The following is an 18,312-nucleotide window of genomic DNA, read 5'->3' as shown; positions in this document are numbered from 1 at the left end:
CATGCGACCACTGCTGCCTTCCAGCTGGAATGACCTGCCTCTTTCTTGAGTCTGTCCCTGCCCTTTAAGTACAGCAGCCAATTTCAGATTACACGGCTGCGGTGGTGGTGGTGGGGGGTCCTCTTGGGATGGTTCCAAACCCATGGCTACGAGGAGTGCAATTCCTGGGTAATGTCATTTTGCAGTTGTACATTTTTCTATCCCCACCAGCAACGTGTGAGGTTTTCAACTGCTCCGCTTCCTCTCCAACTTTACTGCCTCTTTATAGTACTGAACTGTTTATTTAAGATCAACGAACATATGCAGGTCAAGCTTTGCAAACTCTGTGCCTATGCCTGTCATATACCGAAAGGCATTCATTGAGCCAAAGGCATTTGTTGAAAGAATGAAACAAAAAATTAAAAAAAAATTTATGTATTTATTTGAGAGAGAGTATGAGATGGGGGAGGGTCGGAGGGAGAAGCAAACTCCCCGCTGAGCAGGGAGCTCCATGTGGGACTCCATCCCAGAACTAGAGCTCCGAGATCATGAGCCGAAGACAGACGCTTAGTGGACTGAGCTACCCATGCGCCCAAAAAACCCCCTTTTATTTGCATGCTGTCTTCTGTTTCATGAAGTACACTTATGAGTTATGAGACTCACAGTAACTCTGTAGGAAGTAGGAAGCCTGGAGAATTTTGATTCCTGTTTTAGATCTGAGAAAAATAAGGGTCAGGAAGTTTAAGTAACGAGTGAAAAGTCTAGATCCTTGGTCCCCTGGCTCCAAATCTAATCTTCTCTCTACAATTCAACACTGGTTCTCAGTCAACCTTCTAAATACCGTATTAGCTCCCTGACAGGAAATAATGGTAAAAGGTTTCAAAAGATCTTAGTTTAAAAAAAAAAAAAACCGAAAAACAAAACTCAGTAGAAGGTAAAGGGACAGGGTATTTTTGGCAGTTTGGAGCCTGCTGTCATTCTGAGACTTGCAGGGGCTGGAGAGAGTGGCCTGGGACAGGGTGACAAGGGAAGTCATTAGGCTTCTAACTTTAGTGAGAGGTTTTCTTCTTCTTCTTCTTCTTTTTTTTTAGACTTTTATTTATTTATTTGAGAGAACATGAGCAGGGGGAAGGCCGACGGAGAGGGAGAGGTGGACTTCCCCACTCTTCCCCACTGAGTAGGGAGACCAACATGGGGCTGGATCCCAGGACCATGGGATCATAACCTGAGCTGAAGACAGACGCTTAAAAGACAGAGCCACTCAGGTGCCCCCCAACCTTTTAAAAAAGATTTATTTGTTTATTTTAGAGAGAGAGAATGAGAAGGAAGGGGCAGAAAGAAAGGGAATCTCAAGCTGACATCACATTGAGTGTGGAGCCCGCTTTGGGGCTCGATCTCACAACCCTGATCTCAGGGCTTGAGCTGAAAGCAAGAGCCGGAGGCGTAACCGACAGTGTGCCCCAGGTGCCCCAGGGTCTTTATCTTTGACTAGACTTGGTGGCTGAGCATTTTCAGGGCTGGAAAATTCACGGAGTTTCAAAGAGAACTGTAATCAGGGGAGGGCTGATGGTTTAGATTTATAGATTGCATTATCTGAGAACTCTCACACGGAAAAGCAGTAACTGAATACTCATAGTGTTCTTACAATATTCAGACCTAATAGTCTTCCTTTGTGTAACAGAAATTCTGAAACATACATGAAATATCAAGGAAATAGCATAATAAACCCCCATCACCTGTCAATTAAAAATTATCAACATTTGGCCATTCTTACACATTTGACTTATAAAAAATGTTTGAAGACAGTAAAGCTTTCTTTAAAAGCCATCGCCCCCCCCCCCCGCTTTACTGAGGTATAACTGACAATCAAAAATTGTATCTCTAAGCCGTACAACCTGATGACTCGTTAGGCACACACAGTGTGAGGTCCTTGAACCAAGCCAATCAGTATACCCATCACTTCACAGCTTACCCACCTTCCTTGTTTTCTTGAGAACACCCAAGATTGACGCTCTCAGCCGATTTCAGGTGTACAACATAGTATTGCCAACGATAGTCACATTGCTCTCTCAGTTTTCCAGAACTTGTTCATCTTGCATAACTGAAACTAAAAAGCCATTTCTTTAAAAGATTGTTTATTTATTTATTTGACACAGAGAGACACACAGAAATTGGGGGAGACAAGCCGGGGGAGTGGGAGAGGGCAAGGCAGGCTTCCCGAGGAGCAGGGAACCGGATGTGGGCCTCAATCCCAGGACCCTGAGATCATGACCTAAGCCGACTGCAGACGCTTAATGACTGGGCCACCCAGGCGCCCAAATGCCTTTTTTTTTTTTTTTTAATTTGTGGAAACATGGGCCTTTGGATTATCTGGTTCCTGAGGGAAAGAGAGAGTGAGAGCGAGAGCGTGTATGCGTGAGCAGGGGGTGGGAGAAGCAGACTCCCGAATGAGCAGGGAGCCCGAGGGGGGACTCCATCCCAAAACTCTGGGATCATGACCTGAGAGAATTCAGATGCTTAACCGCCCGAGGCACCCAGGCGCCCCACATGGTGTTATACTAGTTCCAGGCCTACAGTATAAGGATTCAACAATTCTGTCCATTACTCCGTACTCATCATGGTGAGTGGACTCTTAATTCCTTTTACCTATTCCACCTCAGGTAACCAAAAAGCCTTCAAGATCCATAACACCATTTTAGCCACTGTAAATGGGAAATTACCAAAAAATAAAATGATCTTGGGGCACCTGGCTGGCTCAGTCCGGAGAGCGTGTGACTCTTGATCTCTTGTGGTGAGCTTGAATCACCCCTGGGGGGTAGAATTCACCTAATATATTTTAAAAAGTGATTTTGTGGGCACCTGGGTGGCTCAGTCGGTTAAGCGGCTGCCTTTGGCTCAGGTCACGATCCTGGAGTCCTTGGATGAGTCCTGCTAGGGGCTCTCTGCTCAGCGGGGAGTCTGCTTCTCCCTCTGCCCTTCACCCTGCCTGTGCTTGCTGTCTCTCAAAATCTTAAAAAGAAAGTGATCTTGCTATAAATACCATGTAACCTTGTTTTTTTTCTTCATTTAGGGTTGGAGGGGAGAGAAGTTGCTGAACACTGGCAATGAGGGCCACAGAACAACTGAAGTCGTCGAGCGGGAGTCCGAGATTTTGTTCATTAGAAGCCCTGCAATCATTCATTCATCCCCCCTGGCACTTTCCTCACACACTGACCATCACCAGAGGGACAGACCAGGTTGCACTCTGAGTCCCGGCCGGGTTTCATCATTAATGACTCTAGGACGGTGCAAAAGATTTGTCCTTAAGCCTTATCTCTCCCATCTGGAAAACAGGGGTCATAACACCTCCTTGACACTGGCCTTGTTGGGAGTCGGAAGTGAAGTAAGGTCCCGGCAGTGCACATCCCGGTGTTCAGTAAGGCAGGCTCTGATGGCCACTTCTACTCTGCTAGGCTCTGAGGCCACGATGAAAGGAATCATAAAGCCGGCTCTCTTCTCTGCATAGCCCCTTCCCCAGTGGGCAGTAAAAAGCCGACAGGTGCTCCTCGGCGCCGTGCAACCTGTGAGCGGCAAACCGCCTGCGGCCAGCGACGGCGTGCGCTCATCTTCCCAAGTCAGTTGTTCTTGCAATCCTGCCACCCTTCTTTAGGTCTCGGAGCGCCACCAGTTTAATCTGTGCTAAATCCTGCTCTTGGCCGAGGTCACAGGTTTGACTCTCACGTTGGAGAACCTCCCACAGCACCTTGTTTGGTCCTGATGAGGGCAGCAAGCCCAGAAGGCTAAAGCCGCGCGGCGGCTCCCCCATGTGCTCCGCAAGCCGCAGCCCAGGGGGCGTCGCCGAGCCGCGGGGTGGGCAGGGTCGGCGCCTCCCCTCCGCCCCCTCTGCCGGGCGCCGGGATCCGGAGCGCCAACTTCTGCAAAGTTCGCCGCCCGGTGAGAGCACGTGGGCGCCTGCGGGCCGCCGCCTCGGCCTACCCGCCTCCATCGGACGCTGCGGGCGGCCTCGCCCGGCGCCGCACGGGGGACCGGCAGCACCGCCGCCCGGTCCCGCCGCCTGCACTCCCGGCTCCCGGCGGCGGCTTCAGCAGCGGTAGCAGCAGCCGCAGCCGCCGCCGCGCGGCCCCGGGGGCGGGAACGGGGCGGGCCGCCGGCGCTCCGCTCCCGGAAGCGGCGGGTTCTCGGGCTCCCGCCCAGGGGACCGGCGCGGCCGCCGGAGCTCCAGCATCCCCGCCGGCGCCTCCCGGAGCGGCGCGACCCCGGCGGCGAGATGCTGCCCGTGTACCCGGACGTGAAGCCCAACCCGCTGCAGAACGCCAACCTCTGCTCGCGCGTGTTCTTCTGGTGAGCGCCCCGCCCGAGCGGCCGCATCCCCCCGCCGCCGCCGCCACGCGCCTGCCCGCCGCCGCCGGCGCCTTCGGGGGCCGGAGGGGGGAGCGTCGGGGCGGGGGAGCGCCGGCCGCCGGCGCCGCGCGGCTTCTGGCCGCGGGTGGAGCCACCCCGCGCCGGCCGCGCGGTCCCCCGCCTGCGCCCTGGCGCGCCGGGCGGGCGGGAGCCGGGCTGGGGAGGGGAGCCGGGGACCTGGTGGCGCGGGGCTCCCAGGGGCCCCCTGTCTGGGCGTCGGCGGCCTCGCCAGCCTCCCGGGTCTGGGAGGAGGACGGGGAAGAGGAGGAGGAGCCGGAGCGGCCGCGGCAGCCGCCGCCGCAGCAGGGGTTGGGGAGGGGGAGATCCGAGGCTGCCCGGAGAGAAGTCCTGCCCAGAGGGAGCACCGCCTGGATCCCCCCGCCTCCAGCCGCAGCCGCCTTGCCCCGCACCGCGCCGGGATTCGCCCTTCTCATAAACCCGAGCTGCACCTTTTCCTTCCTAAGCAAGCAGCTCCTGAACAGCCTCCTTTATCTAAACCGAGGTCTAACTAGTGCTCTGGACCGTTGCCATCCCCCACGGCGTCCCCAGCTCCTCCGATGTACTGATATGCCCTACGTGACACGGAGCTGCACACTCCACCGGCTCCTGTGTGCGTGACCACGTCCTGCTGTCTGTCTCCCTTTGTCCGCGTGCGGCTCACACCGTGTGTCCTGGGATCTCGTGGGGGCAGGTTTCGTTTCACTTTATTTCATGAATGGGAACACTGTTCTCGAACACGGTTAGCGTTTGTCTGGGACACACATAACCACAGCTGGAGTACGTTTTTGGCACAGCCGCTTTCCCTTTTACAATTATTTCCATTTCCACCTTTGAGGACCAGCTCCGGAGATGGGGTCCTTGAAGCCTGTGGGGTCGTCTCCGGATGTCTAAGCTTCTTCATGCGGGTGGTCCCGTCCAGGAGTCCTATCACCCAAAAATCACTGGAGGGTCCCCGAGCTGGGAGAGGACGCAGGTGAAAAACGGCTCAGAGAGGTGACGCAGGAGGCCGGTTTTCCGTGTGGTAGCTGGGACCATGAACTAGGTGGGCCCGAACCTGTGGGCTCTAATTGGGCTTGGGCTGGTAATTAGATCTTCTGTTTCTTGACCCTAAACTAGCCCTCAGGCTTTAATCGTTCCCATATTCTAATATTTTAACTTTTTTTATGGGAAAGCCTAGGAGATACCAAGGGGGTGAGCACTGTCTTAGGCTTGTTTTGATGGTGGCGTATTCCGTGTGTGGGGACCTCTCTTGGCCCTTTGGCGCCTCTCTTAAGGAAAGAAGAATTTGGGTAGAAGAAGGAATTTGGGTGTGGTTATCATAAATAGTAATGAAGTAGGCAAACATCTCCTTAACTTCAGGCAGGGCAAGGAACTCTGGGAGCACTTTCTGTTTATGGGTTTTTCACAAGGTGTGTGCATGAAAATGGGCCGGTGAGGACTCAGATTGATGACTCTGGTAGGCGCTGTTTCCAGCTTCCCACTTCGGGGGAAGGATCTCTGACCTCTGTCTTGCACCTGATGGCCTGGGATCATCCAGCTGTGTCTTGGTAGAGCAGGATCCCCAATCAGGCCGTCTGGCCCCTGAGCCCTGTGTTTGTACCTGCTGGACTGAGCCTCTGCTGTTGGGACCCTTGTTCTTAAATGCACGGAGAAGGCTATTCCAGACATGCCTTTGTTGCTGGTAGGATGGATTTTTTCTTTTTCTTTCTTTCTTTGTTTTAGGCCTGATTTTTCTTAAAGTCATTGCTGTTGGAGATGAGCTGGTGGACGTGAAACCCATCATGCTTGAGGATGTCTGTCTAAGGGCGGCTTGAGGGAGGCTGTCCTCTAAGCATGGCCCTCACATCTTCGGTGGCATCACCATCACCCAGGCGCTTGTTAGAAATGCAAGTTCTCTGGCACCCATTCCAGACCAGTTCTGTAAATTATGTAGAAACTTGCGGTGGGGGTGGGGTTTAAGCCTGTGCTCCAGGTGATTCTGATGGAAGGTTGAGCCTGGCTCAGTGCCTTAAGCCTCTACCCCCACTGGCATTGTTATTCCAGTTTTATAGTTTTAAAAAAGGGGTAAGTCTTTTGAGGTTAGCTGGTGACCATGATTACCGTCCTGTATCTGTTGACCTTCTGCATGTCTAGAGATTTGAAAGTCTGAGGCCGCCTTGGTGATTTCCACGTGTACCCGGATGTAGGCGAGAAAGTTGAAATGAGTCCGGGCAGGAAGTGCTGCCTGGAGACAAGGCCCACCTTGCAGGGAAAACCGAGTTTTCATCTTCTCATTGGATGTTCACTTTTCTTCTCAAATTTCATCTGCTTTCTGAACTTGTGAACTGATGGCCCTCTACTCACATGCTGCCAGTAAGGAGCTTTACGGAGTTCTACACACATGGCCTTAGTGGGGTTTTGGTATTTCGACAGCAAAGCTTGAACTTGGGTTTAGGAGGAGCTGTACATAATGGGTGTTGGTAATCGTTGCAGAATTTTGGTTTATTTTTTAAGTATGCTCCATGTCCAATGTCGTGCTTGAGCTCACCACCAAGACTTACACACTTGACGGACAGCCAGGGAGGTGTCCGTGTTGTGTATTTTTCAAAAGAATATGTATAATATTTATTTATTTTCTATTTTTTTTTTTTTTGTAAAATATTTAAAGCTACAGAAAAAGAAAGGAATATGGATGACTTATTTCTGTTAAGCCAGGTAAACCTGCTGATGTATTGGTTTCTTAGTCTTCCCCCTAAAACTCACAAAACACACACACGCCTTTTCTGTAAAACCAAAAAGTTATTCTTCCCCTCCCAAATAGTTTTGAATCCTGATCCCTTCTTAATTAATTAATTATTTATTTTCCCTTCTTAATTTTTTATGGCTAACATTTATTCATAGCATTAAATCCTCAAAACGTAGTATTTAACAATTATAATTTACTTCCCTTTTGTTGAATACTGTTTATTTCTAATTATGATGTAATGCATATCCATGCCCGAATATTTTGGTGCATTTTTCCTTATTCTCTGTAGCCAGAAGTGGAGTGACTGGTGAAAGGCAAAATTTTATTTTCTAATTTTGGACCAACTGACCCTCAGTGGTTTGCATGTATACCTCATTGTCAACTTTAAGGACCTGAATTACTTTTTTTTCTAAGTCATGGATTAAGAATAATATCAGGGTTTTAATTTGAATTTGATTTTGTACCTTTGAATTGTGTATTGGACTTTTTTCCTGTGAGGTCTTTATATGTTTGAAAAAACTTGTAATAGTGCTTATTTTTTGAGATTTTCATTTGACTCTTAATTTAGATCAGAAGTTTTTTTTTCTTAAGGAATTTTTAAAAAGATTTTAAGACTTATTATTTTTAAAAGATTTTATTTATTTATTTGACAGAGAGATCATAAGTAGGCAGAGCGGCAGGCAGAGAGAGGGGGAAGCGGGCTCCTTGCTGAGCAGAGAACCTGATTCGGGGCTCGATCCCAGGACCTTGGGATCCTGACCTGAGCCTGAGGCAGAGGCTTAACCCACTGAGCCACTCAGGCGCCCCTAAAATTATTTTTAATCTCTTCGTCCAATGGGGGCTCAGACTTACAACCTCAAGATCAAGAGTTACACACTACTGACTTAGCCAGCTAGGTGCCCCTAGATCAGAGGTTTTAAATTTCTAGATTATTGAGCTCTTCTTTCTGGTTTTTCCTGTTGCTTCTGTAATACATCTTTTTTAGATTCCAGCATCCTCTAAATCTCCGTAAGCATTTTCTTATACAAAGTCCACTAGAATTTCCTTTTGTATTTGGTATTAGGCCTCTTTTTTTTTTTTTTTTTTTAAACAAAACAGCCCATTTTCTCATCATGGTTTATTGACTGATTCTTCCTCTTTCCTGTTATTGGAAACAAGTGGTGTAGGCTTATCCAGCTGGTACTAGATTGTCCTTTCCCCTGAGATGCCCTGGACGTGTCCTGCTCCCCTGGTGCGCAGCTCCCTGGAGATGTGCTCCTGGTTTCCCTGTCTTCCCTCGCCCCGTGGTTAGCCGCTCAGGACCCGTCCCTAGAGAAGGCTGTGGGCCACACGCATGCAGGCCACCTGAGGGTGGCTGTGTTCTCACTCCCCTGCCACTGGTTCAGTCTGTGAACTGTCACTTTGGAAAGCCAGTGCTTTTAAGTCTCCAATCTGACTGCCACTGGTGTCAGATTGGAGACTTCCAATCTAAGAGGTTTGGTTTTGTCATTTATTTATTTTTTGGCGATGTTTCAATTATTTACTTGAGATGTTTCATTTTAAACTGGGGTTTTGCACCTTTTTAAGAATGCTTTTTAAAAAATATTTTATTTTATTTTATTTGAGAAAGAGCCAGAGTGTGTGCCTGTGCCCAAGCAGGGTTGGGGGGAGAGGAAGAGGAGAGAGAAGCAGACTTCCCACTCAGCATCTCATAGTCTGACACGGGGCTTGGATCCCAAGAGCCTGAGACCTTGACCTGAGCTGAAGTCAGGTGCTTAACGGATGGTGCCACCCAGGGTCCCCATGAGATTATAATTTTTTAAGTAATCTCTATGCCCAACATGGGCCTCGAATTTACAATCCTTAGATCAAGAGTTGCAAGTTTTAGTGACAGCCAGCTGCCCCTAGAATGCCTTTTATTTGTTCTTCTTATTATTTTTAAAGATTTTGTTTATTTATTTATTTGGGAGAGAGCATGGGAGTAGGGGAGAAGCAGAGGGTGAGGGACAAGCAGACTCTGCCCAGACTGGATGCCGTGACTCTGAGGTCACCACCGTAGCCTGAACCAAGTCGGGCTGACTGAGCAACCCAGGTGCCCCTTCCCAGAATAACTTCTAATGTTAATCTCCTGTTGTTCATTAACAATCAGACATACACATTTTGTACAAGGAGGCTGGCTTAGTTTTTCAGGGCTCTGTGTTTGGCCTCACCCTGTTCCCCTTTCTTTAGCATTTAGTTTGATGAGTTTTTGGCCAATTTATACAATAATTCCAAACCCAAGCAAGATGTGGAACACCCCGAAGGTGTACTGAAATTTACTAAGCCTCTGCAATGAAATAAATCGAGTAACAGAATATAAGTTCATCTCCTTTAATTTCTATTTGATTTTTTCTGTTTGTTTTTATACAGTTCTGCATCTGCTCTGTGTGAGTAGAGTTAACTCAACTCATATTCATTCAGGTGTATTAAGTAGATAATTTCCTTTTTTGAGTTCTCCAGGGGATCCCCTCTCCCTCTTGTATCTCCCAGGCTTTTCCTGCTCTGTGGGGTGAGGAACCCAGTGAGGTCATGCGCCCTATGGGCCTTTATCCGAAATCTTGCCTGTCAGTTCTCAGTGGGGACAGCAAACCCTGTCCCCTAACACGAGAATGTCTCTGGGTTTCTTTTCTTTGTGAATCTGAAGCCCCTGCAAATGTTTTCTGTGTTTCTGTGCTGATGAATTGTGTAAAGGTGGTTGCCAGCACTGCAGTGGGAAGGACAGGGCTTTGGAATGCGTTCACCTCTTCTCTTTGGCCCTGCAAATTCCCTGTGGCTACCTGTAAGAGAATGATTGAGCCTTGAAATTGGGAGACTGGGGATGATTGTTAATGTAAAGTCTCCTAGTCCAGAGCTAAGGCCTCAGGTTGTTATGGCCAGGGTCCCTAAAGACTGGAATGTTAAGTTTTAGATCCATTTCAAGATTGATCCATTTTTTATTTTTTTATTTTCAGGTTTTTTTTTTTTTTTAAGGTTTTATTTGACAGAGCGCCTGCACACAAGCAGGGGAGCAGGTGCCCTATTTTTAGTTTTTAAATATTTTTAAGTAATCTCTACACCCAACATAGGGCTTGAACCACAACCCCAAGATCAAGAGTCACATGTTCTACTGACTAAGCCAGCCGGTGACCCCAAAGATTGAGCCATTTCAAGATTAATCCTTCTAAGATCTCTTTGTATTATGTACATAGTGTGAGATAACTAAAAATGTAAGATAGAGGGCAGGATTAAATATTTTTTAGAAGTTAAATCTCATGTTTATCGGGATGCCTGGGTGACTCAGGTGGTTGGGCATCTGCCTTCAGCTCATGTCGTGATCTCAGGGTCCTGGGATCAAGTCCTGCTTGGGGGAGGCTCCCTACTCAGTGGGGAGTCTGCTCTCCCTCTCCCCCCTCCCCCCTCGGTATCTCTCTCAAATAAATAAAATCTTTAAAACGAAACAAACTCGTGTTTACCTATTTCAGCAGTATTTTCCAAGACATGATTAAAAATGCAGATGAGGGTCCTTCCTTCTGGGAAGGTATTTTGAGGATCTGCATTTCAGTTCCTGCTGGGCACTTAGGGCGAAGGTGGTTAGCCCTCGGGGCTGGGTCCACTGAGACAGCAGTACTGATCATCACTAACACCTGCTGAACGGTTCCTGGGGCTCAGCCTCGTTTGCTCGCTGTTTCAGTGTCTCAGGCAGTCCTCAGTCCTGTAAGGCAGTGCATGTCCAGAGAGGTTGGGGCACTTGTCAGCGACAGCACAGCTCGGTGGGCGGGGGGAGGTCCGCAGTGTGCCAGTTGGTGTGGTGCCCATGTCCTCAGCCCATGCAGCGGCCCAAGTGCTCAGGCTCCTGTCTGCCTGGCTGTGACAGGTAACCCCCAGCAGACATTTACAGCTCATGTCCGGGAGTGACCACGCCCTTCTCAGACGCTCACACGAGAAGGTTCCACCCTCTCTCCATCATGCCGTCGCCTGATCTGCCACGTGTGTTGTTGGCCATCGGGTTTGTAAGGCACCAACCTGTCTGTTCCTGCTGATGTTGCTGACCTCAGATCCCATCAGCTGAACTTGAGACATGCCCTTGGAGTCCTTCATTCGGCAGGCGCTTCCAGAATGTGAGTGTGTGAGAGCCGAAGGGAAGGAAAGGCACAGAGGTGCGCATCCTCCTGGAGCATGTGTCCCTCTCCTCTGTTCCAGCCTCCTTGGCTTTTCCTCCTCCCAATGGGTTCCTCCCAATGGGTTCCCCCCACCAGTCTTTCCCCTAAGATCCATGCCGTCCTCCTGTTTAAAAACCTCTCATACCTCCCAACGGCTTTCAAGAGCAGGTCTTAAGGGTGGCACTCAGAATCCTTCAGGACCTGCCCTTTGCGTCTCGTCTTCCATCATCTCTCTCACCTCTGGACTTTTCTGAAGAGGTGAGGCAGATCTGGTAACTACCGGAGCCGGACTGCTGTCCCGACTGATGAGGGGCGCCTGCCTCTGGGTGAACCCCTTACTGGGCTGTTTGCCAGGGTGTGGGAGCGAATGGGGGAAAGCAGGCTGGATGCCCGTACCCTTGCCAGAGGCCCATGTGTACAGCCCTGAGCCCTAATCCAGGAGATACCGTGGAGCAGCGTCCCCCTGCCTTGGAGCTGAAGTGCCTGCGTATAGATCTGAACTCTACTGCTTACCCGACCAAAGGCAAGTTTCCTCATCTGTGAGATGGGAATAATCAGGATCCCCATCTCCTAGGATTATTGAGAGGATTAAATGAACCAAACACTGTTGGTTTACCAAAATAGTGAATAAATAGTAAAAGGAAACCAGGCCACCTTCCTCTGTTACTTAGCATTTGTAAACTAACAGTTTTGTTTGTAAATTGCCAGAGTTTATTTCCCAGTTAGAGGATGAATGTAAATTTCGGAGTCTCATGCCTTACCGGTAGGAACCTATTGGGGGGTTTGCGGGGGAGTTGGCAGCCTGAGTCAATTTTTTTTAACAGGGTTCTGGGAGACTCACACTGAGCTTTGGGAACCAAGTTTCAGGGCTCTCTTTCAGCCCTTAAAGTCCATTTCTGGTTGAGAGCACAGTGGGAGGCCAAGGGTACTGGTCCAGCTTGTAGTTTAGGTAATTCTTTGGGCCAACATTTGAGGGCCTTTTGTGTTCCTGCATTCAAATCCATAAAAATAACGTTCCTGTTCTCCAAGCGCTCACACAGTCCAGTCTTCTTAATTCTGTCACTGGTGTCAGCTTCTGAGCAAAACAAGCCCCTAATCTTAGTGACTTAGTTAAAAAACCAAAAAAACCACACCGGAAGTCTCCTTTGTAGTCCTTTCTGGGTTGCTGGGGGTGGGGAGCCGCCCCACACACTTACTCAGTACCTGGTCTTTCTGTATCTTGTGGCTCAGTTCTTGGGTCCTCTCCAAGTCCTCTTAATTCAGCTGGAAAGGAGTTATTTGTGGCTGGTTTTTGTGTTCCTGGCTTGGCAGCTACCTACGTCCTTGACACTCACGTTTTATCGGCAAGGTGGGCATGTGTAGGGCACGGGATTCTGGAAAGGCTGGCACGTCCTGAGAACAGCGGTCAGGTGGTGTGGACGCCCCTCCCCCCCACCTGGTGATTTTGATGCTGTCATCCAGGATCACACTCCTCCCCGTTTCACTGTCATCCAGGATCACACTCCTCCCCATTTCACTGTCATCCAGGATCACACTTCTCCCCGTTTCACCCTTGCCAGCTTTTGTCCTTATCTCTTCTCCCCAGTCCTGGCCTCCGTGAGCACCTCTAGTCCTTCTGGCGTTAGCTCCTAATTCCTTTCACTGGTTCTGTGGCCACTTCTGGGCCATCCTCTTCATGGGGCTAGTTCCTGTGTGCTCTCCTTCCCCAGGCTAGCTGGTATCTGCCCTACTTCCAGGGTCCTGGAGTTATAGGGTTGGATGGGAGAGATCTTAGATCATACTCAATGCAGGAATCCCTTCTGGACATCGTTCAGTGGGGAAATTTGCTGCTCTTACTAATCTTCATTCTGGAATGATAGAAGACGGCTGTTACAAGCCAGTTTTCTTTTTGGGCAGTTTCTGCCCATCTGTATCTCTCTCTCTTTTTTTTTTTTCTGTCAACACACAGCGTTGACTCCCCCTTCCACATGCTGCCCTTCTGGCCTTCTGACCCCCCTCATGGTTCTATTAAATCTTTTTTTTGGGGGGGGGCACCTGGATGGCTCGGTTGTTAACTGTCTGCCTTAGGCTCAGGTTGTGATCCTAGGGTCCTGGGATTGAGCCCCACATCAGGCTCCCTGCTGGGTGGGAAGCCTGCTTCTCCCTTTCCCACTCCCTCTGCTTGTGTTCCTTCTTTCCTGTGTCTCTCTGTCAAATAAATAAATAAAATCTTAAAAAAATTAAAAAAAATATGGATCCAATAAATCTTTCAGATAATTGTCTCCAGTTCTTAGGTTGCCTTTAAATGACAGGGTTTTCGGACCCTTTTCCATCTGCTTGAACTGAATATGCTTTGGTTTATCAACATCTTTATATTACTGTGGCATCTAGAATTTAACTACTATTCTAGGTTTATTCTGGCCAGTGGCAGTGTTTGAAGTAACTAATCTGACAGTTTAACAACTATTTTTGAGTGCTTGCTGTGTTGGGGTAATGTTCTAAAGCAGCAGTTGGCCAAATGTGACCGCAGGTCAAATCCAGCCTACTGTCTGTTTTATGTAAATAAAGTTTTATTGGAACGTGGTTGTGCTCATTCCTTTATATATTGTCCGTGGGCTACAACAGCGGAGTTGAGTTGTTTGGTACAGAGACTGTATGACCTGCATCGTCTAAAATATTTATGATCTAGTTCTTTACAGAAAATGTTTGCCCCGCCCCCCACCCCATTCCAAATGTTTGGGATATATTAAGAATAGATTAAAATCCATGGGCAGAAGCAGGGAGACCTGTGGGAGATTTCACAGTGGTTCAGGCAAGAGGTAGCTTTGACCAGGAGGGTGATGGGAGTGGCGGTGGTGAGTAGTTGGGTTCAGGAAAGAGCTTATTCGAAGGTAGAGCTGGGCATCTTGGATATTAGATTGTGGAACTAGCTAATATCTAATCTATCTAATATCTAATACCTAACTATCTAACTACCTAATAATTGTGGAAGAGACAGGCAAGGTTGCCTCTGGGTTCAGCCTGAGCCCCCGGAAGGATGGAGTCCCCATTCAGTGAGCTGCTGACGCCTGCAGGAGGAGTGGGTTGGAGAAGACCAGGAGTTCGGATTTGACCATATTCAGCTTGAGATGCCTTCCACACGTTTAAGTAGAGAGGTGGGGTACGCATTGATCGTGTGTCAGGGGCTCCAGGAAGAAGCCTGGGCTGGCGAGAACACTTGGGTATGGTGAGCAGTATATACCGCTGGGCTGTGTTGGACACATGGACAACTGACATCACAGTCGGTGGGGTTTGTCCCCACGCAGAGTTCATTTTGTTGGTCTCAGGGTCCAGCATCCATTGCTGTCGGTTGAAAGTAATGCCAGAAAGGACAGGTCTTGGAACTGTCCTGCAGGTTGTGGCTGATCCACTCGTGAGCACTGGATCGAAGATGAACTTGCTACAGGTGTGGGGGGAGGTCATGTCTTATGGGAGTCCAGAGGTACCTTATGTACTTGGCAGTCAGTCTGAAATCCTGCAGAGAAAGGAATTAGCACGATTTCCTCTTAATGAGCACAGCCTGGCTCTTGTGGGATCTTTCCTTTTTTTTTTTTTTTTTTTTAAGACTTATTTATTTATTTGAGAGAGCACGCAAGCAAGAGCACGCACAGAGGGAGAGGGAGAAGCAGATTCTCCGATGAGCAGAGACCCTGACATGGGGCCCATGCCAGAACCCTGGGATCACAACCTGAGCTGAAGGCAGATGCTTAACTGACAGCCACCCAAGTGCCCTGCATTTGTGACTTTTTTTTTTAAAGATTTTATTTATTTGACAGAGAGATCACAAGCAGGCAGAGAGGCAGGCAGGGAGAGGGGGAAGCACAGTCTCTACTGAGCAGAGAGCCCGAAGCGGGGCTCTATCCCAGAACCCTGAGATCAGGTCCTGGGCTGAAGGTAGAGGCTTAACCCACTGAGCCACTGAGGCGCCCCTCATTTGTGACTTTTAAAGCTAAGTTGTTAACTCATTGAGGGCAGGAACAAGTGTCTTTAGTACCTTTATTCTGGTGCCTAACCGAGCATCTTGAATTTAGCAGGCTTACACAGTGATTGTAAGTTATGACTTTAGCCTTCCTGATCAGAGTTTCTCTAATTTGGAAATGCAGGCCTCTGCCTTAAACAGGAGCAAGCTGGGCATTATGGAATGTTGACTTTAAAAATAAAACTGTCAGTTGTGTTACAAGCAAGAATGAATTTATATCGGAATAGCAGAAAATTGCAGGCGGGGACATTCAAGCTGTAGCAAAACTGTAGGCAAGTATGAAGTGCAAAGAAGAGGAAATCCCCTCCCCCCTTTTTTAAAAGATCTTTTAAAAAAAATTAATTTATTTGACAGAGAGAAAGATCACAAGTAGGTAGAGAGGCAGGCAGAGAGAGAGGGGGAAGCAGGCTTCCTACTGAGCAGAGAGCCCGATGCGGAGCTCAGTCCTAGGACCCTGAGATCATGACCTAGGCCAAAGGCAGAGTCTTAACCCACTGAGCCAGCCAGGCGCCTCAAAGATCTTATTTATTTGACAGAGAAAACAAGAGAGCACAAGCAGGGGGAACAGCAGGCAGAGGGAGAAGCAGGTTCCCTGCTCAGGGAGGAGGCTGAATGGAGGGGTCTCGATCCCAGGATCCTGGGATCATAACCCGAGCTGAAGTCAGACGCTTGGCTGAGTGAGCCACCCTGGTGCCCCTCCTGACTCCATTTTAATTAGTTAGTTTTTGAAGAAGATTTTATTTATTTATTAGAGATGATGAGAGAGGGAACACAAGCAGGGGGAGTCGGAGAGGGAGAAGCAGACTTTCTACCGAGCAGGGAGCCTGATGTGGCTCATGACCTGAGTCAAAAGCAGATGCTTAACGATTGAGTCACCCAGGCACCCTAATCTCGGTGTATTCTAAAACTTGTGTTTTAAATATAATAAATGGATAAAATGCTATACACTTACTTTTCTTCCCCACTTGGAACGAAGCAGGGCAGGGCAGCAGGGAGGGAATGTGGAAGTGGCGTGGTGTGTCATCTCCATGTCCCATGGAGAGGTGACCTATTAGTAACTGCTGCAGAAATTAAGATTTGTTTAAAAAAAAAAAAAAGCAACAAAGGGAAATGTAATTTGTACTGAGAATGGGGTCACTGTCCAGAAGCACTTGGGAAATTATAAGGTGGTGGTCGCTGTATTCTCCAGAAGGTTCCTAGAAAACCGTTCCATAGTAGAGCAACGTGGCCAAAACCACCCAAGTGAGCATCTGGCACCTGCTTTATTTCTGCCTTGCTCTTGGACTCCATCCCTGCAGAACCGCGAGAGGCTCAATTTTGTTACTGAAGTCACCCTGTCTGTGTATTTTGTAATGTATTCCCCCCCCCCCCCATCTGAGGCTCCCTGCGTGTCCTGGGAGGTCCTAGTTGGAGCCAGCGTCCCTCGCAGTCACTGGTCAGAGCTGCTTTGTATCGTGGTCATTTGACCTCTATTACACTGAATTCACTAAGTACTTTGACCTCACGACCTTCTCTCGACCTGCTGGTTATGGACCTGCTGCCTCAAATTTTGAGTCAAATTCAGGGTAAAAGTCCCCAGAACTTTTCAGTCTCGGAGGCAATGCCCTTAAAAACCCTTCAGAGGACTTGACTCGGTAGTAGAATGAGCTTCTCTCCTGGACGGGCGGGCCGGGAGTTCAGGTGTCGTTGTCCCTCTTGAAACTGGATCACGCAGGCTGGTGTCCGTTCCTGGGAGCCAGGACTGCACCCGGGGGGAGGGACCGCCCCACGTACGTTAGGTTCTTTAAGGCTCGTGCTCCGAACTTTGTCTTTTACATCCGCATGGAAATTAACCAAGTTAGTTTGCTTCTGTGAAAGCCCCATGCAAGTCCTTAGTGTGTCCGGTATTAACAGCTGAGAAAAAGAGGGGACCGTCCTTCTCAGCATGCTCGGAATCCTCTCTGCTTTTCCCCTTTTGCGTGGACGTAATCCAGTTTTTTTTTTTTTTTCTTTAGAGAGATCTTTTAAAGAGAATTTGTCCCCCTGAGTAAGCCAATTAGGATCCCTTCCTCCCTCTCTGTCTCTTCTCTCACTCTGTCGCTCTTTGGTCATCTATGCTAGGAGCTGCTCAGAAAGTAAGCCCAAGTCTTGGAATTCCTTAAGGCTGCTTCGTGGACACGGCTCCCCAGGAGGAAGGGATTCCTTTCCTGTAAGGGGGAGGCACAGTTTCTAAGACGGCTTCCAGGAAGGATGGGGTGCAGCAGGAAGGAGTCCCACAGAGCAGCCGACTCACACACGCTCCGCTCCGGAGGAGGGAATTTCGGCGCCTTTGAGTTCTGGGAATTGGCGTTTCTGTTGAGGGCGGAACAAAGTGAAGGCACGGCTCCTCCTTCGTGGGTCAGGCTGTGGGGACGGTGGTGTGGGAGGTGCGTGAGGGCTGTGGCAGGCGGGTTGAACCCTGACTGGCGAACTTGAGATCAGCCAGAGGCAGGTGGGGTTAAGCCAGCCCTGGGTCAGACAGGAGAAGGTCTGGTTCAAAGCCATTAGCGGTTTCCTCTCTCTCACAAGGGATTCCTGGCAGGAATTTCAAGGAAGAGGTAACCGTGAGCACGGATGTGGCACCCTGTGTGCGGAAGGGCTGACCGTCTGGTGCTGGGGGGAGAACGTAAGCACGGGTGAGGCTAGCATGTTCTTCCAGGGTGGGGACCCCCCTCCCCAAGGAATCCTGGTGTGCTGACTCCTCCCTGTGGCTCCTGGGGCGCTGCTGGTGGCTGAAGGTCCCATTCCACATTACCAGCCAGTGCTGTGCTTCCTTCCTCCCACCTCATGCTTTACCTGCTATGTTCTCTTGAACCTTCTGGGTTCCCCCACTTGACCCCCCAAGTCAGCCCCGTTTCCTGGTTCTCCCCCGCAACCCAAGTCAGTCCCATTTACTAGATTCCACAAAAATCTATCTGTGATGGGGTCTGGGGGTTTGTGAAGATAGGGGTTGCGTGTTGGGTGGGCTCCCCGCCCCCCCCGTCTTCTCTCAGCTCCCTCCCTGCAGGCAGTGGCCCCCCTCATCTTGGGCACAG

The 18,312-nt window shown here is 49.3% G+C and overlaps 1 protein-coding gene across 1 annotated transcript in view; it reads left to right on the top strand.

Annotated features, from left to right (window-relative positions):
• Positions 1 to 4,173: 4,173 nt before the first annotated feature.
• Positions 4,174 to 18,312, top strand: part of ABCC4 (ATP binding cassette subfamily C member 4) — a 243,967-nt gene continuing 229,828 nt past the window's right edge. Inside the window, exon 1 of the mRNA XM_044249963.1 lies at positions 4,174 to 4,320. Within this exon, the coding sequence (XP_044105898.1) occupies positions 4,247 to 4,320 (74 nt within the window). The 5' untranslated portion in view covers positions 4,174 to 4,246. The remainder of the gene's footprint in view (positions 4,321 to 18,312) is intronic.

Source organism: Neovison vison, chromosome 5, assembly GCF_020171115.1.
Source record: "Neovison vison isolate M4711 chromosome 5, ASM_NN_V1, whole genome shotgun sequence".
In the NCBI taxonomy this organism is placed as follows: domain Eukaryota; kingdom Metazoa; phylum Chordata; class Mammalia; order Carnivora; family Mustelidae; genus Neogale; species Neogale vison.
This window is presented reverse-complemented; position numbering and strand designations above follow the sequence as displayed.